The sequence below is a fragment of the Globicephala melas genome, chromosome 13 (genome assembly GCF_963455315.2).
Source record: "Globicephala melas chromosome 13, mGloMel1.2, whole genome shotgun sequence".
In the NCBI taxonomy this organism is placed as follows: domain Eukaryota; kingdom Metazoa; phylum Chordata; class Mammalia; order Artiodactyla; family Delphinidae; genus Globicephala; species Globicephala melas.
The window spans coordinates 67,449,416-67,475,265 of NC_083326.1; the positions used below are offsets into that span (position 1 = coordinate 67,449,416).

The 25,850-nt window shown below is 43.4% G+C and overlaps 1 protein-coding gene across 3 annotated transcripts in view; it reads right to left on the reverse strand.

Annotated features, from left to right (window-relative positions):
- The window catches only part of NF2 (NF2, moesin-ezrin-radixin like (MERLIN) tumor suppressor), an 80,038-nt gene extending 57,073 nt beyond the window's left edge, over positions 1–22,965 (reverse strand). For all 3 annotated transcript variants that reach the window (XM_030860756.2, XM_030860757.2, XM_030860758.2), the window contains exon 1: positions 22,403–22,965. In XM_030860756.2, coding sequence (XP_030716616.1) covers positions 22,403–22,516 — 114 coding nt within the window. In that variant the 5' untranslated portion in view covers positions 22,517–22,965. The remainder of the gene's footprint in view (positions 1–22,402) is intronic.
- Positions 22,966–25,850: the final 2,885 nt, after the last annotated feature.

Here is a 25,850-nt window from a genome sequence, read left to right on the forward strand (position 1 = left end):
AGGTTGGAAAAAGCTTTAAAGAACAAGGGAGAATTAGTTAAAGGAGAAAAGGAAATAAGTCTAAAAACAGACAAACGTCATGATCTCTACAGGGAACTGCATGTCATCTGGCAGAGGTGAAACAGACAGCCTGAACTCAGTGGGCCTGGTGGGGATGGACCAGGACTCTCCATATACCCAGAGGCAGAGGAATGATGGGATCAGACCTGCATTCTAGAATGTGCACTAACAACAGGTTGGAGGAAAGGAGCCTGGAATCAAGCAGGGCAGAAGGGAGGCCAACTCCCACCTTGATGAAGGCAGTGCGAAGGAGAGAAAGCCTGAGAACTAGAAAAGCATCAAGAGAAACATCTGAATTCCTGGCTTGAGCATCAGGTGGTTCCAGTAGAGGAGGGATGGAAGACAGGAGAAGCAGGAGCAGCAAGTTTTGAGGGAAACAGATGAGTAATTAAGTTCTAGACAAAGCAAGATAGGGTGCCTGAGGAAACCAAGTAGAGATGTCCTAAATACACCTGATTTTAAGTCTTAGCTCTATTTACAAAATAAAGTGTTCTAGTTTTTAGTCATTAAGTTTTTCTCTTGGGCTAAATCTAACCTCCAATGTGTTGTTACCTACATGAGGGTGCACTTTTCAACATGCCTTCCCCAAATGTATGAGGCTTGCTTAGTCTTCCTAATTTGGGTTTCTACTTCTTCACAAACAGGAACCACCGGTCACAGTTACTCCTGGTGGTTCTTGGGACACCCTGAGGATGGGAGGTCTTGGGTTGCAATGGGCCTTCCTTGGTGCTGCTGACTCACAAGAGCATGAGCACACCCACCTCCAGTTCTATCACTGGTCCACTGCGCTGTGCTGATGTGGGAAGGTGATGTGACCACCTAAGCATCTCCCTAGATCGTAGGCACCTCAGAACAGGAGCAACGCCGGTCATCTCTCTACTCCCCACAGCACCCGCCGAGTGTGCACACACAAGACGTGGCAAACGATGGCTGTGCGACAGAACAGACTTGACCACTTCAAAACCTGAGGCTCAAAAGTGTAAAGCAAAATGAACCCCCATTCGTCCACTCCTTCGACAAACATTTAGTGAACACACGCTGTGTCCGAGCACCAGCCGAGGTGCAGGGGATAAATGGGGGACAGAAGACAACAGGCCCAGGGTGTGAACCTGTCAGAAACAGATAATCATTCCCCTCGCCCCACACACAAATCAGCTCCGGGTGTGGTGGTCAGCACTATAGCACCCAGTGCCACAACAGGGACATCAGGGACTGGAGGGACCCTCTCTCTTGAACGGGTGGGCAATGGCATCTGAACTGGTGGGAAAGAGAAGCCAAGTGAAGACCAGCCTTGGGGAAGGAAGAGAGAGCAGGCAAGTGTGTTACAGGCAGAGGGAAGAGCATATGCGAAGGTCTAGAGGTCTAGATGGTTCTTGTAGGAAATGACAGTATTGTAGTTCAGTTTGGCTGGAGAACAGAGGCTGGGGAACACTTGCTGTACTTTCAACTACCATCTAAAATCAATTCTTGGGAATTCTCTGGCAGTCCAGTGGTTAGGACTCCATGCTTCCACTGCAGGGGGCACGGTTGGGGAACTAAGATCCCGAAAGCCATATGGCATGGCCAAAAAAAATTAAAAATAAAACCAATTCTTTGTCTCCTAACTCTGACCTGTCGTGTGAACCACAGAAAGCTGTCTGAGTGGCTGTTTTCTCCTTTTTCCCTAGGATGGAACATAACTCGTACCATTCTAGATGTACAGGAGAGAAGCTAAATCATTACATAAGATGGATGCTTCCGAAGATTAGGGCTTAATTCCTTCCAGGAACCAGTCTAAAAGGCAGAGAGAAACAGTGGTTATCTAACATCGGTATGAATCTCAGTGCTGCCGCTGTGTGACCTTGGGCAAGTTATTGAACTTCCCTGTGCTTTGCAACAGGGATAATAAACAGAACCTGTTTTAGCAGATTGATCTCAGGATTAAGTGCACTGATACATTTGAAAAGCCTAAGAAGGTGCCACAGTAAATACTCAATAAAAGGTGGTGATTACTCATTCTAACCCCGCCTCTTCTTATATTCTCAAGGGGCATCGTTTAAAGCCTCCAGTTGTGTTCCACTCCACGCATGATGGATGGCAGATCAGAAAGGGCACCATCAATTCTCATCGTGCTAACCGAGCCATCACTCACTTGACAAACATTTATTGAGCACCCACTACATCCTAGTCACTGCGCTTGGCCCCAGAGATGAATGATGAATCTGGGACAAGACGCTGTCCCTATTCACAGCTGATGGGGAAGACAGGTGAACGGATAAGGAAAGTGCAACCTGGCAAATGCTCACAGAACAGAGGACTGAGGGAACGCAGCTCGGGCCTGGGGGTCTGTGAGTGGCTTCCCTGGGGAGATGCCGTCTGAGCTGGGTCTCAAAAGCCAGGCAGCAGCTGGTCCTCTGGTGAAGGGGCTGAAGGAAGAGAGGTCACTCCAGCCGGAGGGAACAGCATGTCTGCCGCTTGGGTCCAGGCTGTTGTCAAGTGAAGGAACGCTCTTTGCGTTCTTCTGGTATCTGACAAGCAGCGTGACTGTCCTATCTGCAGTACTGAATGTTCAGTGCGGTACTATGTACATGGCTTCAGCCCCACGCGTGTGACAGTTTGCACCCACCACAGCCACTCAGGGCCTGGGTCGTTCAGTCCCTGCTCTGAGCAGCCAGGCCCCCCTGAACAATACCTGCCACGTCTCTAAGGAGCCACGACCAGTGGGATGAGTCTCGTGTTTCTTTTTTTATTAAAATATTTTCTCTTCTGATACCTGCTAGCACATAAGCCATTCAGGCTTTGCACTTATGCTACTTACAGGCCTTTTTGGAGGGTTTGTCATTTTTCCCGAACAGATTGCCAAAAAGAGAACAGTCCCTGGTGCTGATGAAATGTTCACCCGAACTCATCTCTTCCGCCCTGGGGCAAGTGTTCCACTGCTCCACATACCCCCTCACCCCCGCCTCTGCTCAGCCCAGTGAAGGGAGGGAGGCGACGAGGCAGGGGCTCATCTTGCAGGCAGAAAAGGAGCGGTGGAGGGAGGGAGAAAGGAGATTTGCAGGAAGGAGTCGGACTCCATGGCCTGTGGGCTCCAGCTCTGTGGGCCTCGGCCTCCAGATGCCCTTGAAGCTCAGGGCAAATGGCAGGGAGTCTGGGCGCACGGCGCGTCTTGCATCGTGGCTGTGTTCTTGCATTACTTTAACGGGCTGCGGTGCTATTTCCCAGATCCATCCCATGCCTCTATCACAGATGGATGTGTATGAACTTTATAAACAGGACTAAGTGCTGTCAGCTTGTTATCTTTTGTAGGGGCTGGATTTATGAGCTTTACCCAGAGTGAAGTGCTTGTCATTTATCAACCTCAAATGTTTTAAGGAAATAGCACTAAGCACTTAGGCTCTGCAGCAGGAACGTAGCTGGAATGCAGCACTTTTCTGTTGTTGGAAGCAACTGGCACCAATAACCTACAGGACCAATCAGGGTCTATTAACCGGGGAAGCATTTTGAATAACGTCTGAGACATCTTCTTACAACAGGCCAGGTTTAGACTCACAACTCTAAAACTACCACTTGTTTTTTTGGCTTTGGCAGCCTTCGCATTGCATTTCTCGCACTGCTTTCTCTGGGCCGTGCAGAGAATCGAATGTGGCTGCCATGTGTGAAATGCCTGAGAATCAGAAGCCCCAGAGAAACTTCAGCTTTACAGAGAAGACTCAGACCTGGAGAAGCTAGCAGAGAAGTGACATCCCATTTCATAGATGTCGGGGGACAGGATTATCAGCCACACAAGAGATGCTATTTGACTGGCTGTCTACTCCACAGAAGAGGAAAGAGAACCGACGGACAGACCCGGCATTCACTTATCAGGGTTTCTTCTAATTAGTTCACAAGTTGCCCCAGCATTTTCCATAAAAACTATTGAAAGGTTAGCTCCCTTACAGACAGAGCAATAGAAGGGACCGTACCTCCCCGGGCTCAGGACACATGTAGCGTGTTTACCGTGATTTCGGGAACGCAAGAGCAAGGAGGGCTGTGATCTCCCCTCTCCACGTTCACCCCTAATTGACTTTTGCAGTCGTGGCTGCCCTACGAGAACTGATTTCAGAGAAGAGTTGAGAATTTAAGATGCTGATGTGCTGGATCCAAACCTAAATACAACTTTTATTGGTCTGTTTTGAAAAAACAGATGCCAAACACCTCCATTTACAAGATAAACACAATGGAAAGAGTTATAAAAATGATTTTGCTGTGCAGTAGTGAATAATGAGTCCCATTAAAATCTATTCCAGTTAATCAAAGAGGATAAAAGAGTGCAGTAAATGGGGGTGTAAAACCGACCCTCCCCGACTCATACCATGGAAGCAGGTTCTGTGTCTCATGTCTGTGTTTCCTGTCATGGTTAAGGACACACACACCACTCCTAATCAGCCATTATTTCTGAGGGAAAAGGAGACCCTCCAAATAGAAACAAGATTTTAGCCAAAAAAAGAGACTCGTCTCTTTGCTCTACCAATCACGACCCCCAAATCCCTTATCTCGATCTGCACAAAATCTCACAAACCTGAAACCTCCTTTTTGCAAAAACAAAACAAAACAAAACAAAACAAAAAACTCAATTCCAATCTTGCCCTGTCAGTTTCTGCCATAATCAACCACAGCAAGTAATTTTCCTCTCCCAGCCCTCCAATCATCGCTGTTAGTATGCTGAATCTATTTAAATCATTGGTTTCAAGGCCCTCCACCAATTACTTCCTCTCTCCTCCAACCAACTGCTCTGCCTTGTTACAAGGCAGCCTCTGCCCTCCCTGGTCAGCAAACCTACATGCCTCTAGTTACCCACAACCAGACCTTTCTAAGATTCCTTCTTTATCTCACCACTGTCTCCCTCCCACGCATACAATACCAGATATGTGAGTTAGTATGTACTTTACATACACGGAAAAATGAGGTGTCTGTCTCTGCCCAAGATTCCTGTCCTTCCTGCAATTCTGCAGATCATAAATTCCTTGAAGACAAGGGCTAACACACACACACACACACACACACACACACTCACACACTCTCTCTCTCTCTCTCTCCCCCCTTCTCCTTTCCTCTTTCTCTCTCTCTAAGTCTCCCAGGACTCACACAAGTGCTGTATAATCTGTGGCCACTTCACAAATGCTTGTGGTTGGCTGATGATGTTGATGATAATGATGATGATACCTAAGCTGAGCCTTCTGAGTAGAACAGTCTTCTAGGTAATGATTGCAATGAAGCAAGAATTTATGACACTCCTCATTAAAATTCTAATTGCATAATTGGGCCTGAAGGTATATACCCGCCCCCTTTGGGGACACATACTGATCTCCACTCTCTAAAAATACCTTGGCAAGGAAATCTAAATCTCAAAAAGCCAACCAAGAAAAATTTCCACAGAACAAGAGACCAGTAAGAAACAGATCACAGCGCCTCGGCAAGCCACAAAACGGAGGTTTTAAACTCTGAGAAGTCTTTCAAAACAAAATGGATTATAGATTTTTTGGGGGGAGAAAAGTTCTTATGTTTGCAGCTCCTGGCACATTGCCTGCTTTAGCGGAGACAGGTTCTAGCAGCGGCCGTGAGCCCAGAGAGGGGATCTGCGTCCTAAACTCCCCTGTCCACCACGCACAACCTTGGGTGAGCCACACAGCTCAACTGCGCTTCAGTTTCTTCACCTGTCAATCAATTGTGCCCCCATGCAAGGCCCAAATTTTATAATGCTGTGAAAAAAGATGAGAGGCTTGAAGCTTTGACAGTCAGCTGACAGATGACAAAGCAAAAAGAAACAATAGTTATATGCTATAAAAGCAAGGCAATTCCTCCAAAGTAAAGAAGACAATCTCTATCTTTGGAATTTAACTCACAACATGAGGGCAATCATGGCCTTGTCAAATAGCTATGAAACACCCAAACCCGCTGTGTTGGGAAAGCCGCTTAACCTCTCTGGGTCTCAGCTTCCACACTCATCAAGTGGGCTTGCAGGATTAATACCCTCTGAGTCTACGAGCTTGAGATGGTTTTGTATAAACCGTGGAGTATTTTTCACTGCTATAATCATTTTCTTTTAATCCTTTAACATCCCATTCTATATCTTAAAATCGTTTTGGGGGATGTCAATGACCCTTAACACTTAATTTCTGTGTGCTTTCTACTTTCCCTTACGCAGGTACTGCCACTGCAATCATGTTCCTTACTACTAATAATCAGGAGTTGACTTACAATAATGAACTCTAATGCAACAAAAATGGTGATTGTCATGCTAATGAAAAATACAAGTTTTTTAGCACCAAGCATGCTGTTGATATTCAGCAATTACCAATGATTACAAATGTTTCCTACTAGAGCATGGACTTGAGGATATGGGGAGGGGGAAGGGTAAGCTGTGACAAAGTGAGAGAGTGGCATGGACATATATACACTACCAAATGTAAAACAGATAGCTAGTGGGAAGTAGCCGCATAGCACAGGGAGATCAGCTAGGTGGTTTGTGACCACCTAGAGGGGTGGGATAGGGAGGGTGGGAGGGAGGGAGACGCAAGAGGGAAGAGATATGGGAACATATGTATATGTATAACTGATTCCCTGTTATAAAGCAGAAACTAACACGCCATAGTAAAGCAATTATACTCCAATAAAGATGTTAAAAAAAATGTTTCAAACACTGAGAATAAGAATTCTGCAGAGAGCTATGAATAGGAAACAATAGTAAATTCAGTGCTGGCAGCACAAAGCTCAATTTCAAATGCCTAAACATGAAGTAAAATGAACAGACTCTGAAACACCACCCATGACTAAGTGTTACCCAGTGGATTAACTCCTCCTGCCCTGGACTCTGTGAAAATTGTAATTTATATTTAAAAGTACTTCAAAAAAAGGAGAGGAAAAAGGCCAATTCCTTTAGAAATGATGTGCTCTGACCCCACCTAGTGGTGTCGCAGTGATTCCTGAACTAGGACAAGTGCCTCAACTCAGCACAGGTGACTGAAGATTTCCCGAGATCAGCACTAAATTGGTAATAAATTTTTGCTTGACAAAAATGTACTAAAGCGGGCTTCCCTGTTGGCGCAGTGGTTAAGTCCGCCTGCCAATGCAGGAGACATGGGTTCGAGCCCTGGGCCTGGAAGATCCCACATGCCGCGGAGCAACGAAGCCCGTGAGCCACAACTACTGAGCTCTGCGCTCTAGAACCTGAGAGCCACAACTACTGAAGCCTGTGCACCTAGAGCCTGCGCTCCACAACAAGAGAAGCCACTGTAATGAGAAGCCCGCGCGCCACAATGAAGAGTAGCCCCTGCTCGCCACAACTAGAGAAAGCCACGCGCAGCAACGAAGACCCAACGCAGCCAAAAATTTAAAAAATTTTTTTAAAAAGTACTAAAACATGTGGACTTAGAATCTAAATCAGACAAAGCACAGACAGGAGGATGGAACACATCATCCTGTCACAAACCAGAGAAGCCTCGTCATCAGCTGGCTAAAATGATTACCAGCTCTGAGAAAACTCAATTCTGGGTTTTTAAGACCACAAATGCTTTTTTAACTTCTGAAATTAAGAATAAACAAGCACCAAAAATGTTCTTGGAGAAGAATGCAAAACTAGCATGAATAATTGGAGAAGTCATCAAAAACAAAAGAGAAAAATTTCAAAATGACACATGGGGGACAAAGGAATCGAGAATAATGAAGCATGGCAGAAATCAGAAAAGAATCCTGCTATCACAGTGGACATCAAGCTAAATAGAGACCATTTATAGAGCATATTACAAAGAAGATCCTTAAGTATATGGCATAAGGTAAAGCTCACTATATTTAGACTAATTGTGGAGTCTAGAGGGTCTATAATTACAAAGCCATGGATAATCTGAAGAAGATTCAAAGAAAATGAAGGAGATGATTAAAGGAGAAAATTTACAGTGCCTCTAGCATGAGACCTTTCCTCTTTATTCTCACACTCCCAACTCATGATATGAAGCTAATGTTTACCAAGTGCTTACTATGGTCGGGCCCTGGGCTAAGTGCCTGTAAAGGTCTACCTCGAATACTATTATTCTCATTTAGAATAATAGTATTTAGGTTTAGAGAGGTAAGTCTAAGATCCATCAGGGAGACGGGGGCAGTGGTGGGTCTTCCTTCCACCTAAGCCAACTTACCCCATCAGGATGCTGGCTCTTTTCCCTAAGCAATATTTGTTCTGTCCTCTAGCAGATTTTCTCATACCTACATGCTCAAACCCTGAAATGACTTCCTACCTAAGGAGGAAATATGAAACAGAAAGTTGCACAATGAGCTTCTTCTGCCCAGATCACCTAAAATAGGATGCGAAGCTGAGAGCCTTTGAAATCAAGTTCTTCCCCCTGTTTTACAGTGGAAAAACTGAGGCCTGGGAGAAAAAAGAGATTTGCCCAAGGTCACAGAAGAGCTCCACGGAGAAGCCAGGGTTCAAACACCAGCTTGAACTCCCTCCTGGAGTTTACATCCTGGAAGGGAATCATTTGCCTCAATCTTGGGGTGTCTAGGATTTAACATCTTACTGAAATCACCAGAGTTGTTCTGCCTTCTCCTTTTGAAAGTTTCGCCCGTTATGGACCACTGTATGTCCACTTGTATGCTGGAATGATCTGTAATGTTGGTATTTAATCCAATCATAATTGTGCTTGGGTATGTGAAAATGATTGGGATGCCAACAAACAGGAGAAGGAGGCTTTGGTTTTGATATAAGATGGTATTAGGATCTCTCACAACTCAAGTTCGAGAAATTTTTCATATTTGGCTCTTCTTACTGATAGATTGAATTATCAGAGTAAAATTCCTACCTAGAAAAGAAGTAACAAAACCGTTTAGCCTCCTGGCAAATTACATTCACCATCCGCTTTCTCAAAATGACAACTATCAAATCTTTCAAGTGGAAAAATCCTCCACAGCATCAAGCCAATTATGCAATGCAGTAAGTGGTGCAAGAAAGAGATGTTTCCCCCTATCTCTGCAGTCTGAAATGATTAGCATCATTAACATGATTCGTATGTTAACTACCACTGGTTCTGAATTTGAGTCCTTCTTAGAAAGCCACCTACATTTGACCTCAATAAAACCAAGAATTCCTCAAGTACCATCTCTCTTTTCTTCAAAATGCATCTTTGCATTAGCATCTTCTCGCATTAGCATCTTGCTCAGTTAATGTACAACATAAAAATAGAGCAGGAGAGCAAGACTAGTGGCTTCTCAGAGTTCTCTCCATCATCATAAATCAAACTACCATTACTTTCGACAGAATATTTGAACATGGTTTACAAAGAGGTATTTTCACTGGAAATTTGAGGTTTGATGAGATACGATGGCTGGACAAATCACAACAGGGCAGTCAGTGCCCATGGTGACCCAAGCCTCCTGCTTTAGGCTAACTATAGTCCCTTCCTTTCTGCCCAGCACTAAGCATTCCATGAGTCCTTAGAACAACCTTGCAGGGTCAGTAATAGTAGTTCCATTTTACTGATGTGCATACTGAGGTTCAGAGAGCTTGAGTATCTTATCCAAGCTTTAAGTAGTTTAGCTGGAATTCAAGCCCAGGTCTGTCTTATTTCAAAGCCTGTGCACTTTCTACTACTACCTTTTTTATTTCTATAAATTTATTTATTTTATTTTTGGCTGCGTTGGGTCTTCGTTTCTGCGCGCGGGCTTTCTCTAGTTGCACTGAGCGGGGGCTACTCTTTGTTGCAGTGCACAGGCTTCTCATCACAGTGGCTTCTCTGGTTGTGAAGCATGGGCTCTAGGCATGCGGGCTTCAGTAGTTGTGGCACACGGGCTCAGTAGCTGTGGCTTGCGGGCTCTAGAGCGCAGGCTCAGTACTTGTGGCTCATGGGCTTAGTTGCTCCGTGGCATGTGGGATCTTCCCGGACCAGGGCTCGAACCTGTGTCCCCTGCATTGGCATGCAGATTCTTAACCACTGCGCCACCAGGGAGGCCCTCTACTACTACTTTTTAACTACTACTAATGCTTTGCTACTTTAGTGTGGTCCCTGGACCAGTAGCATTGGCATCACTCGAGAATTTGTTAGAAATGCAGAATTCTCAGTCAACCACAGAACTACAGAATCAGAATCTGCATTTTACCAAGATCTTCAGGTCATTTATGTGTACATTAAAGCTTGACAGGCTGTATGTTGTAACAGTCTGTCTCTCTGAATATCACTACTATTATTCCTTCCACTGGTTCTCAATGTGGTGGAGGATAGGGTGGAGGGAAGAGGAGGGTGTTTTGCCTTCAGGGACAGTTGACGGTGTCTGAAGACATTTTTCAGTTGTCACAACTGGGGCAAGGTAGGAGGTGCTCCTGTAATCCAATGGGTGGAGGCCAGAGATGCTGCTACACATCCTACAGTTCACAGGACAGTCCCCACCACAAAGAACCCTCCAGCCAAAATGTCAATAGTGCCAAGGTTGAGAAATCCCGACATTGCTGATAATAGTGTCCATCCTCTTTGGGTCTGGGGTCTGTTTAAAGAAGAAAAACTAAGAGTTTTTCATTGCAAAATTATGGCCAAACAATGTCACAAAAAATTCCTTTCCCTGTGGGTCAGTCTCTCACAACATGTATCAAATAGTAACTTTGATCAGGGGTCAGTAAACTGTGGTCCACAAGACAAGTCCAACCCACTGCAGTTTGAGAACTAAGAATGAGTTTTACATTTTTAAATGATTGAAGAAAACTTTTTTTAAGTTTAAAACTTTTTTTATTTTATTTTATTCTTTGGCCATGCTGTGTGGCTTGTGGGATTGTAGTTCCCCGACCAGGGATTGAACCCAGGCCCTCGGCAGTGAAAGCATGCAGTCCTAACCACTGGACTGCCAGGGAAAAAATTTTAATAACATTTCCTCACTTGTGAAAATTACATGAAATTCAAATTTCAATGTCCATAAAGCAAGTTTTATTGGAACAAAGTCATGTCTATTATTTTTTACTTTTATCAAAGTCTGCTTTTTAAAAAACAGCTCTACTGAGATATAATTCACATACCTTAAAATTCACCTATTTAAAGTGTACAGGTAAATGGTTTTTAGCATAGTCACCGAGTTGTGCAGCCATCAGAGTCAAGTTTAGAACATTTTCATCACCTTAAAAAGAAACCTCGTACTCTTTAGCTATAGCGCCCCATCCCCGCACCTAATTTCCCAGCCCTAAGCAACCACAAATCTACTTTCATTATAGATATCCCTATAATAGACTTGTATATGAATGAAATAATATATGATCTTTTGTAACTTGCTTCTTCCACTTATAATGTTTTCAAGGTTCATCCATGTTGTAGCATGTATTGTTACCTCCTTCCTTTTTATTGCTAAATAATATCTCATTGTACACACAGACCACATTTTGTTTATCCATCCATCATCTGATGGACATTTGGGTTGTTCCACCTTTTGGCTTTTACGAATAATGCTGCTATAAACATTCATGTACAAGCTTCTCTATAGACATGTTTTCACTTTTGAGTAGATACCTACAAGTAAAATTGCTGGACCATATGGTAACTCTATGTTCAACTGTTTAAGGAACTGCCAGACTCTTCCAAAGTCGCTGCACCATTTTACATCACCACCAGCGGTATATGAGGATTCCAATTTTTTCATATTCTCACCAACACTTGTTACTATATGTCTTTTTTTCTTTTTTAAATTTATTTAATTTATTTACTTTTGGCTGCATTGGGTCTTCGTTGCTGCTCACGGGCTTTCTCTAGTTGCGGCGAGCAGGGGCTATTCTTCGTTGTGGTGTACGGCTTCTTATTGCGGTGGCTTCTCTTGTTGCAGAGCATGGGCTCTAGGTGAGCGGGCTTCAGTACTTGTAGCACGTGGGCTCAGTAGTTGTGGCTTGCGGGCTCTAGAGCAAAGCCTCCGTAGGTGTGGCACATGGGCTTAGTCACTCAACGGCATGTGGGATCTTCCCGGACCAGGGTTCGAACCTGTGTCACCTGCACTGGCAGGCAAATTCTTAACCACTGTGCCACCAGGGAAGTCCCTATATGTCTTTTTGATTCTAGTCATACAACTGGTTGGCTCTCATTATGGTAAAATGGTATTTCCAATATATTTAAAATGATGAAAGGGAAGAACCTACAACCAAGATTACTCTACCTGGCAAGGATCTCATTCAGATTTGATGGGGAAATCAAAAGCTTTACAGACAAGCAAAAGCTAAGAGAATTCACTACCACCAAACCAGCTCTATAACAAATGCTAAAGGAACTTCTCTAAGTGGGAAACACAAGAGAAGAAAAGGGCCTACAAAAACAAACCCATAACAATTAAGAAAATGGTAATAGGGACATACATATCGCTAATTACCTTAAATGTGACTGGATTAAATGCTCCAACCAAAAGACACAGGCTCGCTGAATGGATACAAAAACAAGACCCATATATATACTGTCTACAAGAGACCCACTTCAGACCTAGGGACACATACAGACTGAAAGGGAGGGGATGGAAAAAGATATCCCATGCAAATGGAAATCAAAAGAAAGCTGGAGCAGCAATACTCATATCAGATAAAATAGACTTTAAAATAAAGAATGTTACAAGAGACAAGGAAGGACACTACATAATGATCAAGGGATCAATCCAAGAAGAAGATATAACAATTACAAGTATATATGCACCCAACATAGGAGCACCTCAATACATAAAGCAACTACTAACAGCTATAAAAGAGGAAATCGACAGTAACACAATAATAGTGGGGGACTTTAACACCTCACTTACACCAATGGACAGATCATCCAGACAGATAAGTGATAAGGAAACACAAGCTTTAAACAATACATTAAACAAGATTGACTTAACTGATATTTATAGGACATTCCATCCAAAAACAGCAGATTACACTTCTGTCTCAAGTGGTCATGGAACATTCTCCAAGATGGATCACACCCTGAATCACAAATCAAGCCTTGGTAAATTTAAGGAAACTGAAATCATATCAAGTATTTTTTCCGACCACAATGCTATGAGACTAGATATCAATTACAGGAAAAAATCTGTAAAAACTACAAACACATGGAGGCTAAACAATACACTACTAAATAACCAAGAGATCACTGAAGAAATCAAAGAGGAAATCAAAAAATACTTAGAAACAAATGACAATAAAAACACAACGACCTGGACTTCCCTGGTGGCACAGTGGTTAAAAATCCACCTGCCAGTGCAGGGGACACGGGTTCAAGCCTTGGTCCGGGAAGATCCCACATGCCGTGGAGCAACTAAGCCTGTGTGCCACAACTACTGAGTCCGGGCTCTAGAGCCTACGAGCCACAACTACTGAAGCCCGTGTGCCTAGAGCCCATTCTCCGCAACAAGAGACGTCATTTCAGTGAGAAGCCCGTGCACCAAAATGAAGAGTAGCCCCCACTCACCACAACTAGAGAAAGCCCGTGCACTGCAACAAAGACCCAACACAGACAAAATAAGTAACTAAATAAACAAATTTAAAAACAAACAAACAAACACAAAGACCCAAAACCTATGGGATGCAACAAAAGCAGTTCTAAGAGGGAAGTTTAGAGCAATACAAGAAACAAAAACCTTACACCTAAAGCAATTAGAGAAAGAAGAACAAAAAAACCCCAAAGTTAGCAGAAGGAAAGAAATCATAAAGATCAGATCAGAAATAAATGAAAAAGAAATGAAGGAAACAATAGCAAAGATCAATAAAACTAAAAGCTGGTTCTTTGAGAAGATAAACAAAATTGATAGACCATTAGCCAGATTCATCAAGAAAAAAAGCGAGAAGACTCAAATCAATAGAATTAGAAATGAAAAAGGAGAAGTAACAACTGACACTGCAGAAATACAAAGGATCATGAGAGATTCCTACAGCAACTATATGCCAATAAAATGGACAACCTGGAAGAAACGGACAAATTCTTAGAAAAGCACAACCTTCCGAGACTTAATGAGGAAGAAATAGAAAATATAAACACCCAATCACAAGCACTGAAATTGAAACTGTGATTAAAAATCTTCCAACAAACAAAAGCCCAGGAACAGATGGCTTCATAGACTAATTCTATCAAACATTTAGAGAAGAGCTAAAACCTATCCTTCTCAAACTCTTCCAAAATATAGCAGAGGCAGGAACACTCCCAAACTCATTCTACGAGGCCATCACCATGATACCAAAATCAGACAAAGATGCCGCAAAAAAAGAAAACTACAGGCCAATATCACTGATGAACATAGATGTAAAAATCCTCAACAAAATACTAGCAAACAGAATCCAACAGCACATTAAAAGGATCATACAACATGATCAAGTGGGGTTTATTCCTGGAATGCAAGGACTCTTCAACATAAGCAAATCAATCAATGTGAAAAACCATATTAACAAATTGAAGGAGAAAAACCATATGATCATCTCAAAGATGCAGAAAAAGCTTTCAACAAAATTCAACACCCATTTATGAAAAAAACACTCCAGAAAGTAGGCATAGAGGGAACTTACCTCAACATAATGAAGGCCATATATGACAAACCCACAGCCAATATCGTTCCCAATGGTGAAAAACTGAAACCATTTCCTCTAAGATCAGGAACAAGACAAGGCTGCCGACTCTCACCACTATTATTCAACATAGTTTTGGAAGTTTTAGCCACAGCAATCAGAGAAGAAAATGAAATAAAAGGAATCCAAATCGGAAAAGACGAAGTAAAACAGTCACTGTTTGCAGATGACATGATACTATACATAGAGAATCCTAAAGATACTACCAGAAAACTACTAGAGCTAATCAATGAATTTGTTAGAGTGGCAGAATACAAAATTAATGCACAGAAATCTTTTGCATTCCTATACACTAATGATGAAAAATCTGAAAGAGAAATTAAGTAAACACTCCCATTTACCACTGCAACAAAAAGAATAAAATACCTAGGAATGAACCTACCTAAGGCGACAAAAGACCTGTATGCAGAAAACTATAAGACACTGATGAAAGAAATTAAAGATGATACAAACAGATGGAGAGATATACCATGCTCTTGGATTGGAAGAATGAACATTGTGAAAATGACTCTACTACCCAAAGCAATCTACAGATTCAATGCAAGCCCTATCAAACTACCACTGGCATTTTCCACAGAACTAGAACAAAAAATTTCACAATGTGTATGGAAACACAAACGACCCCAAATAGCCAAAGCAATCTTGAGAAAGAAAAACGGAGCTGGAGGATTCAGACTCTCTGACTTCAGACTATACTACAAAGCTACAGTAATCAAGACAATATGGTCCTAGCACAAAAACAGAAATATAGATCAATGGAACAGGATAGAAAGCCCAGAGATAAACCCACGCACATATGGTCACCTTATCTTTGATAAAGGAGGCAAGAATATACAATGGAGAAAAGACAGCCTCTTCAATAAGTGGTGCTGGGAAAACTGGACAGCTACATGTAAAAGAATGAAATTAGAACACTCCCTAACACCATACACAAAAATAAACTCAAAATGGATTAATGACCTAAATGTAAGGCCAGACAGTATAAAACTCTTAGAGGAAAACATAGGAAGAACACTCATGACATAAGTCATGGCAAGATCCTTTTTGACCCACCCCCTAGAGAAATGGAAATAAAACCAAAAATAAACAAATGGGACCTAATGAAACTTAAAAGCTTTTGCACAGCAAAGGAAAACATAAATAGGACGAAAAGACAACCCTCAGAATGGTAGAAAATATTTGCAAATGAAGCAACTGACAAAGGATTAAACTCCAAGCAGCTCATGCAGCTCAATATGAAAAAAGCAAACAACCCAATCCAAAAATGGGCAGAGGACCTAAATTGACATTTCTCCGAAAAAGATATACAGATTGCCAACAAACACATGAAAGCGTGCTCAACAACACTAATCATTAGAGAAATGCAAATCAAAACTACAATAAGGTATCACCTCACACCAGTTAGAATGGCCATAATCAAAAAATCTACAATAAATGCTAGAGAGGGTGTGGAGAAAAGGGAACCCTCTTGCACTGTTGGTGGGAATGTAAATTGATACAGCCACTATGGAGAACAGTATGGAGGTTCCTTACAAAACTACAAATAGAACTACCATACGACCCAGCAATCCCACTATTGGGCATATAACCTGAGAAAACCATAATTCAAAAAGAGTTATGTACCACAGTGTTCACTGCAGCTCTATTTACAATAGCCAGGACATGGAAGCCACCTAAGTATCCATCGACAGATGAATGGATAAAGAAGATGTGGCACATATATACAATGGAATATTACTCAGCCATAAAAAGAAGTGAAACTGAGTTATTTGTGGCGAAGTGGATGAACCTAGAGACTGTCAAACAGAGTGAAGTAAGTCAGAAAGAGAAAAACAAATACCATATGCTAACACATATATATGGAATCTAAAAAGAAAAGGTTCTGAAGAACCTAGTGGCAGGACAGGAATAAAGATTCAGATGTAGGGCTTCCCTGGTGGCACAGTGGTTGAGAGTCCGCCTGCCAAAGCAGCGGACACGGGTTTGTGCCCCGGTCTGGGAAGATCCCACATGCCGCGGAGCGGCTGGGCCCGTGAGCCATGCCACTGAGCCTGTGCGCCCGGAGCCTGTGCTCCACAACGGGAGAGGCCACAACAGTGAGAGGCCCGCGTACCGCAAAAAAAAAAAAAAAAAAAGATGCAGATGTAGAGAATGGCCTTGAGGACACGGGGAGGGGGAAGGGTAAGCTGGGACGAAGTGAGAGAGTGGCATGGACATATATACACTACCAAATGTAAAATAGATAGCTAGTGAGAAGAGTGCTTTGTGTCCACCTAAAGGGATGGGATAGGGAGGGTGGGAGGGAGATGCAAGAGGGAGGAGATATGGGGATGTATGTATATGTATAGCTGATTCACTTTGTTATACAGCAGAAACTAACACACCATTGTAAAGCAATTATACTCCAATAAAGATGTTAAATAAATAATTTAAATATCTGTATACAAAATAATATTATGTGTAAACAGACATAGGTTTACTTCTTCCTTTCCAATGTAGATGCCTTTTATTTCATGTCTTGCCTAATTGTCCTGGCTAGAACCAGCAGTACAATGTTGAATAGAAGTGGTGAGAGGGGACATCCTTGTCTTATTCCTGATCTTAAAGAGTAAACATCCAGTCTTTCACCATTAAGTGTGATATTGGGCTGTTCCCTTCTATTCCTATTTTGTTGGGTGCTTTTATCATGAAATGCTGTTGCACTTTGTCAAGTGCTTTTTCTGCATCGATTGAGATAATCCTGTAATTTCTGCTTTTTGTTCTATTGATATTATATATTACATTAATTGATTTTTGGATGTTAAACCAACCTTGCATTTCTGGGATAAATCTCACTTGGTTATGGAGTATAGTTTTTTTAATATGTTGCTGGATTCCTAATATTTTTGTTAAGGATTGTGGCTTCCATACTCATAAGAGATATTGATCTCTAGTTTTCTTGTGTTATCTTTGTCTTATTTCAGTATCAGGATAATGATGGTCTCATAAAATGAGCTGGGACGTGGTCCCTCCTCTTCTAGTTTTTTGGAAACGTTTGTGAAGAATTGGTATTTATTGATCTTGAAATGTTTGGTAGAATTCAGTGGTGAAGCCACCTGGGCCACTAGTGGGTAGCACATGGGTTTTTTACTGTGAGTAGTATTTTTATTGCTAATTTACTCTTTGTTCTTGAGTCACTTTTGGTAGCTGGTTTCATTTTAGGAATTTGTCCACTTCATTTAAGTTATTTAATTATTTGGGATACAACTGCCATTTTATTTTTTGTTTTCTATGTTTTTCTTGTCTTTTTAAATTCTCTATTCCTCCTTTACTATTTGATTTGCATTAAGTGAATAGTTTCTAATGAAGCATTTAAATTTCTTTAATAGTTTTTCCACTATTTATTTATTTATTTTTCCACTGTATTTTTAAAGATTTTTTTTTTTAAAGTGGTTATTCTAGGGTTTAACCACATAATCCTGACTTATCAGAATCAGCTTCAGAGGGACTTCCCTGGCAGTCCAGTGGTTAAGACTTCGCCTTCCAATGCAGGTTCAACCCCTGGTTGGGGAGCTAAGATCCCACACGCCTTGGGGCCAAAAAACAGAAGCAAAATTGTAACAAACTCAATAAAAACTTTAAAAATGGTTCACACCAAAAATATATATATATTGGAATTCCCTGGTGGCGCAGTGGTTAAGAATCCGCCTGCCAATGCAGGGGACATGGGTTCAAGCCCTGGTCCCGGTAGATCCCACATGCCGTGGAGCAACTAAGCCCATGCACCACAACTACTGAGCCTGCGCTCTAGAGCCCGCAAGCCACAACTACTGAGCCCACGTGCCGCAACTACTGAAGCCTGCATGCCTAGATCCCGTGCTCCACAACAAGAGAAGCCACTGCAATGAGAAGCCCGCGCACCTTAACAAAGAGCAGCCCCCGCTCGCTGCAAGTAGAGAAAGCCCGCGCGCAGCAATGAAAATCAAATGCAGCCAAAAAGTAAATAATTAAACAAATTTTAAAAATATATATATATATTAAAAAAAAGAATCAGCTTCAGATTTATACTAGCTTAACTGCAGCGATTACATAGAAATGTTATTCTACATAGTTCTGTTCCCTTCCCCCTTTTTTATAGTATTATAATTATTGTATACTATATCTATTAAAGTTACAAACCCAGCAATATATTGTTGTAGTTATTACTTTACCATCTGTAATCATTTCCTTAGCCTATTACAGCTTGGTTTTCACCCACCTCCTTTGTACTGTTATTGGCACACCTATTAAACATATATTACGTTTCCATGTTATAGGCCCAACAATATAGTATATACAAATATTATTGTATATTATATACAAATTATTTTATATAATTGCATTTTAAATCAGTTAAAAGGAGGAAAATATACATTTATACTGTCTTTTATAATTATGTTATTACATTTACTGGTGCTCTTTGATTTTTTTCACGCGGATTTGAATTACTATCTGGGGTCACTTGCTTTAGGCCTGAAAAGCTTCCTTTAATATTTCTTGTAAGGTGGGTCTTTAAACAACAAAGTCTCTGTTTTTGTTTATCTGGGAAATTCTTTATTTAACTTTGTTTTTGAAATGTCCTTTTCATTTATATCCAGCTATGTTGGAGATAGGTTTCCTAGTTGACAAGTTTTTTCTTTGAGCACTTTGAATGTTATCCCACTGCCTCTGGCCTCCACAGCTTCTGCTGAGAACTTAGCTGTTAATCTTATTGGGGTTCCCTTATAAGTGTCAAGTCATTTTTCTCTTGTTGTTTTCCAGATTTTCTCCCTGTCCGACTTTCAGCATTTTTACTATGATGTGTCTGTGAATCTCTTTGTGTTTATCCTCCCTGCAGTTCATTGAGCTTCCTGAATATACAGGTTATTGTTTTTCAATTAATTTAGGAAGTTTCAGCCAATTTTTTTGGAATATTTTTTCTCTCTCCTCTCCTCCGGTAGTCCCATTACACATGTTGGTGCACTGAATGATCCTCACATTTCTCTGAGGTTCTGTACATTTTTCTTCATTCTTTTTCTCTCTACTCTTCACCTTACATAATCTCTATCAATCTATCATCAACTATACTAATTATTTCTTCTGCCTGTTGGAATCTACCTTGAGCCCCTCTAGTGAATTTTTTATTTCAGTCATTGTATTTTCTAATTCCAGAATTTTTTTAATTAATTTATTTAATTTATTTTATTATTTTGGCTGCGTTGGGTCTTTGTTGCTGTGCACGGGCTTTCTCTAGTTGTGGTGAGCGGGGGCTACTCTTTGTTGTGGTGTGCAGGCTTCTCATTGCAGTGGCTCCTCTTGTTGCAGAGCATGGGCTCTAAGCACCCGGGCTTCAGGAGTTGTGGCACACGGGCTTAGTTGCTCCACGGCATGTGGGATCTTCCCAGACCAGGGCTTGAACCCATGTCCCCTGCATTGGCAGGCGGATTCTTAACCACTGTGCCACCCGGGAAGCCCCAATTCCAGGATTTTAATTTGGTTCTTTTTATAATTCATATCGCTTTACTGATACTATCTAGTTGATGCAAAAATGTCATTATACCTTCCTTCTTAATCATGCTTTCTTTTAGTTCTGTGAACATACTTACAGCAACTCTAGGGAGTGGTCCCCCCACCCAACTGGGCTGGTTACTGTTATTTGCTTGTTTATTTGTTTAGTGACTGGCTGGACTGTTTTACTGAAATCTATTTCCCCTGTCACAGTGTTGAGGTCTATGATGTTGCTCCTCAGGAAGACATATCTTTGGATTTGCCCAAAGTCACCCAAGATGACAGTGGTCTTAGTAGGACTCTCCCTCTCTTTCCCTGGTCACACCCAACTGTTAAACTCCACTAATTGTGGTATATTATTCTATTATTTTCAACAATGCTCTGGGGCATAACTTGTTCTATAAAGTAATCCAATCAAAAGGTGGCTCTTTTGAGATTAGTGTTTGATATTTGTCCTGACCCCAGGAGGGCTCTTCCCAGCTGTCTTATTCTCTCCTGCAAACTAGCTGGCTTACAGTCTAGGCTGTATCTTTATTAAATCCACAAATCTCCTCCCAATTGCCTTTCACTAAAACCTCCACAGTTCTTGAAAGCACCCTTAGGCATAAATTTCTCCACACTCTACTGCAAATGAAGTCACTATTTTCTGGGAAGAGATTAGGAGCCTGCTTCTCCCTCCAGGCAAAATCTCTGAGCTCTTGATAGAAGTGGGGAGGGGGAGACACACTAGCCTGAGGTCTTCTCAGTTTGCCTCTCCTGGCTGGTACCACCATCTCACAAACTGAGGGTGGGGATAGAGCAAATGGGACCCCAGTACTCTCGGTGGGCCATGCCCAGAGTACAGCTTCCATTCCATAAGTAGGAGCTGGGTGAAGGAAGGAAGCCCCATCTTTCAGCTTCACTCAACCAGGATTTAGCCTCAGCAGCAAGTAGCCTTGGGCAGGAGAAGCCCTAAAGTCATGCTCCTCCTGGGAAGAAAGCTGTCTGACTGGGAGCTAGGGGAAGAGGGAGCCCAGTGTACTGGGTTGCAGCCGTTGTTGAGAGCTGGGAGCAGGGACGGTAGTAGTGGTCTTGCTTCAAATACCACAAACTCTTGGGACTTCCCTGGCAGTCCAGTGGTTAAGACTCCATGCTTCCACTGTAGGGGGCCATGGGTTTGATCCCCGGTCAGGGAACTAAGATCCCTTATGCCTCTCGGCCAAAACAAAAACAAATACCACAAACTCTTGCCTTTCTTACCGAATTATCATAGATTTTCTTGAGTAGCTGTTTCTTCACTGGATGTTTGCCCTTAGGACAATTTCCAGAGGGTTTAAAATTTTTTTTTTTTTTAATGTTTTACCAGTTTACAGGGAACCAGGTCAGTGGAGTTCCTCACCCTGTCATGCTGGAAGTTGATCCTGTCTAAGGCTGCTTTTGTGCTACCATGGTAGAGCTCAGTTGAGTAGTTGCAACTGAGACCCTAAAGCCGGCAAAGCTGAAAATATTTACTATGTGGGCCTTTACAGAAAAAGTTTGCCAACCCCTGACTTAGGTTACTGCTGCCAATGCTGCTGGTCCACAGGCCACACTTTGAGTAGCAAGGACTTAAACTACTTGAGAGGCAGTACTGTATTGGCTAAGATCTTGAATCAAAACCCCCCCTTCGCCATACTAGATATATGGTTTGGGGTACCTACCTCATTGAGTTGTTTTGAGAATTAAGTGTATGAATATCTGGCATTTAGGAAGTATTCAATAAATGATAACTGTTACCATCATGATAGAAACTGTATGGAAAGTTTAAGACACCGTCTCTTTCCTCAAAGTTTTGTTTTGTTTTTTCCCAGAAAATTTAAGCTGTGAAAAAGGGAAACAAGTACTATAGACTTTCCAATAAAACGAGATGCAACTTATAATATCTGGGGTACATAATATTATCTAATAAAGTTTAAACTCTATAGAGCTGGAGCTTAAGCGTGACACTGAAAACTAGAATTCGCTACCACGAATGCTTTCAGACTCTTGCAGTAACAATGAATGAAAACCTTCAGGAAGTGCTTCCAAACCCGAAAGCCCCATTGAAAAAAAGCAGCGATTATCTTTAACATGAGGATTTGGGCCTAGATGGCCCCTTCCAGTTCTGGTTGACTCTATCTCTGCCCAGAGCTGATATAAACAGAATCCTGAAGCTTCCACTTCCACTGTCACCGCGGCAAGGGCGTCCGCGTCGGTGCCGGACCAGCACCCGGCCGGATCCCGCCGCGCTCCCCTTCGCCGCAGCCCGTTGCAGCCAGTTACCTCGCAATTGAACTCCATCTCCGCGTCCATGGTGACGATCCGCACTGTGAACGTCTTGGGCTGCTTCCTCTTGAGCGAGCTGAAGCTCATTCGGGAAGCGATGGCCCCGGCCATGGCGCGGGGCTCAGGTTCGGGACCCTCGCGCCCCGAGGCCTGCGCTCTGGACCTTTTAGCCTCCCTGGAGGAGCCTCACAGGCCTCAGGGCCACCATGGTGGCCGGCCGGCCGGCCCGGGAGCTGGCTGAGCGGCGCGGGCCCCCAGCGGCCAGCATGGACCGCGAGGACCCTGCCCCGGGAACCGAAATGGGAGTTGGGGGGCGAACCCTGACGGCCACGGGAAGGGATCGCGATCGGGGACCGACGGGGCGGGCACGGCCCGGCTCTCCGGGACTCGGGCCGGGGACGCTGGTGACGCCCGGGGACGGGGCCCCTAGACGCCGGAGGCCCAGACCCCGCGCGCTTCTCAGCCGCCGAGGGAGGTGTCGGGGCCGCGCTGCAGCCGGGCACGCACGTGCGCGCGTGGCTGTCACCGTCTTCACTCCGCGTGCCCGCGGGAAGCGTCCCCTCCCCGCAGCCCCCGGCCTGCTCCCCGCCCCGCCCTCGGGCCCCCTAGATCACTACACGCGGTGCAACCTAACTCGGCGGCTGCCGCCCCGACGCCGCGGTTGGCTGAGAACCCCGAGGGAGGAGGAACTTTCCCGCTCTGTCCCACCTTCTTCAACAACACTTCACCAATTGAAAGTTCGGATCTAATTGGAGGCGCCGGCCGGGGCTCGGCGTTGAGTGGCTGAGGCGGCAGTCTCTCCGAATGCTTTTGTTCGCAGGGATAAGCCTACTCTAGCAAGACTGGTTGAGGTGGCGGAGCCCGGCTCGCCTTTCCCGGGAAAACACGTAGAGGGTCGTGCCGGGGCGAGAGAGACGGGTCACCCCTGGTACCGCGAGGGATTGCCCTTCGGACCAAGTCTGCGCCGCGTGTGGACCCCCAGGGGATCGTGTTTCGGACACCAGGCGGATAGTCCTGTTTAGCGCTTAATTAATTACATGTGCTGACCTCTGTTTCTCAAACTTTCAAATCACTTGTGGAGGCCGTTTAGGTAGCCGGCACTTTCCCCCCAAGTCCTTCTTCTCTTTAGAAGAAATTCTTATTATTACCGAGGGAGAGAGTAATAATTGTTCCTACGTCATGGGCTTGTTGAGGACTATAAAGCTTTAGAACGGTGGCTGGTCATATTAGGTTGAATCCTATGAAATTGCTCTTTTTGTAGATTTTTTTTTTAAAATGAAAGTATTTTGGGGGAATTCCCTGGCGGTCCAGTGGTTAGGACTCCGCACTTTTACAGCGGAGGGCCCGGGTTCAATACCTGGTCGGGGAATTAAGATCCCGCAAGCCACTGCCCGGACCAAAAAAAAAGCATTTTTCATTTTATACTGTGTGATTTCCAATTTATTTCGGATCATATACGTGTACTGTTTATTTTTTTAATGTCATCAAGGGTTATATGGATGTGTGTGTGTGTGTGTGAGAGGTGGGGAAGTATAACTTTGTGTATTAAAAAAAAAATCCTATTTTTGAATAACTCTTAATGGTTGAATACCTGAATGGTTGATCAAGAAGCATTCCACGAATAACTATCATTAGCATCACCCCAACCCTACAGGTGAAGAAATAGAAGCTCAGCATGACAGAGCTGGCTATCACCCAACTAGTGAGGGGCAAAGCTGGAACTCAAACCCAGGCCTATCTCACCCAGAGGCTGTTGGTATTACCTCTACTCTGCTCTGCTTCCCTGGTGGTGGCTTCTAAATTGCTCCTCCCTGTTCTGGCCCCAAGACCATGAAATACAGTTTTGGAACACTCAGCAGACACTGTTGATGTAACTATACTAATAGCATAAATTAGCTTTTCTCCGTGGGCCCCGGCGGTGCCTGCGAAGCACCAGCCAGGCCCCAGGAATCATTTGCTGGCACACTCAGCAAGGCTGCCAGGCTGCCGTGGGGAACTTTATGTCTTGCCTACTGCTAGCAAATTCTCCCCACCAAACTGGTTGTTTAGGGCACTCTGATTAGCGTGGGAGTGTCTATTTTCATTGCTTCAGTTCTTCCCTGCAGGTGGGAAAACCAGGCTGGATTCTCCTATGGGCTCCCCACAGGGACAACAAATCAGGGCTTTAACCCAGGGCCAAGACTGCTGACAGAAAATAAGTGACTCTGAGAACCCACTGAGGAGTAGCAAGAGGAGGTGGATCAGCAGGGGCTAAAAATGACACTGATGGCCAGTAATAGCTCATTTTTATGGAGGGCTTGCTAGGTGCTAGGCACTGGGCTAATTGGCCAAACATGCTGTTAACATTCCTGGGGGACATCCAGGTAGATGTATGGGTCTGGACCTCAGAAAGGAGGCCAGGGCCAAGAATCAAAATAGACATGATGGAATATTATGCTGGCATTAAAAATGCTGTTCACACAGAATAAATAGAAATGGTAGTAGTACATACCAGATAAGGTTTTGAGAAAGAAAAATTCAGATAGGGCTTACTAAGAAAGACCTGGCACACAGACACCAGTTACTGAATATTTGTTACATGAATAAGTGAAGGACATGAGGAAATACTTACAGTCTCAACTATGGGAACAATGTTAATAGCTGCCATATATTAAGTGCTTACCATATACTCTGCAAAGTGCCTGGCATGCTTCTTCTGATCTTTATCAAAACCCTATTTGGTAGGTATATATTCCTTGTTTATACATGGGGAAACTGGATAAGGCTGAAATGAAGTAATTTACCCAAAATCATAATTGGTAGAGTTGCAATTTGCATATAGGACTGTTTTAATCCAGATCTCACCTGATATATTTTGTTTCTTCATTCTTCCAGAAGATCAGAGTTTCTCCAAGTGACATCCTTTCCCTCCAGGGGGGCATTTGGCAATGTCTGGAGTTTTTTTTTTTGTTTTTTTTTTTTGGTTGTCACAACCAGGGTGTGCCCCTCTCCCCTCTATGGGAAGATGAGGATGTGTGACCTGGTACCTAAGACTTCTGAGGCCATAGCCTTTTTTATCTATTTATTTATTTTTTAAGGCCACACCAGCAGCTTGCTGGATCTTAGTTCCCGACCAGGGATTGAACCCAGGCCTCGGCAGTGAAGGAGTCCTAACCACTGGACTGCAAGGGAATTCCCCTGAGGCCATAGCTAGGATGCTCCAAGGCACTATCCTGAAGCACTGAGCCTGGATGAAAGTAGTTGCAGATAACAGCTCCTACCTGAATAGCCTGGGACTTCCCTGGTGGTCCAGTGGTTAAGAATCCACCTTCCGAAGCAGGGAACATGGGTTCAATCCCTGGTCGGGGAACTAAGATCCCACATGCCACAGAACAACTAAGCCCAGGTGCTGCAACTAGAGAGCCCATGAGCTCTGGAGCCCGTGTGCCACAACTAAGACTCGACG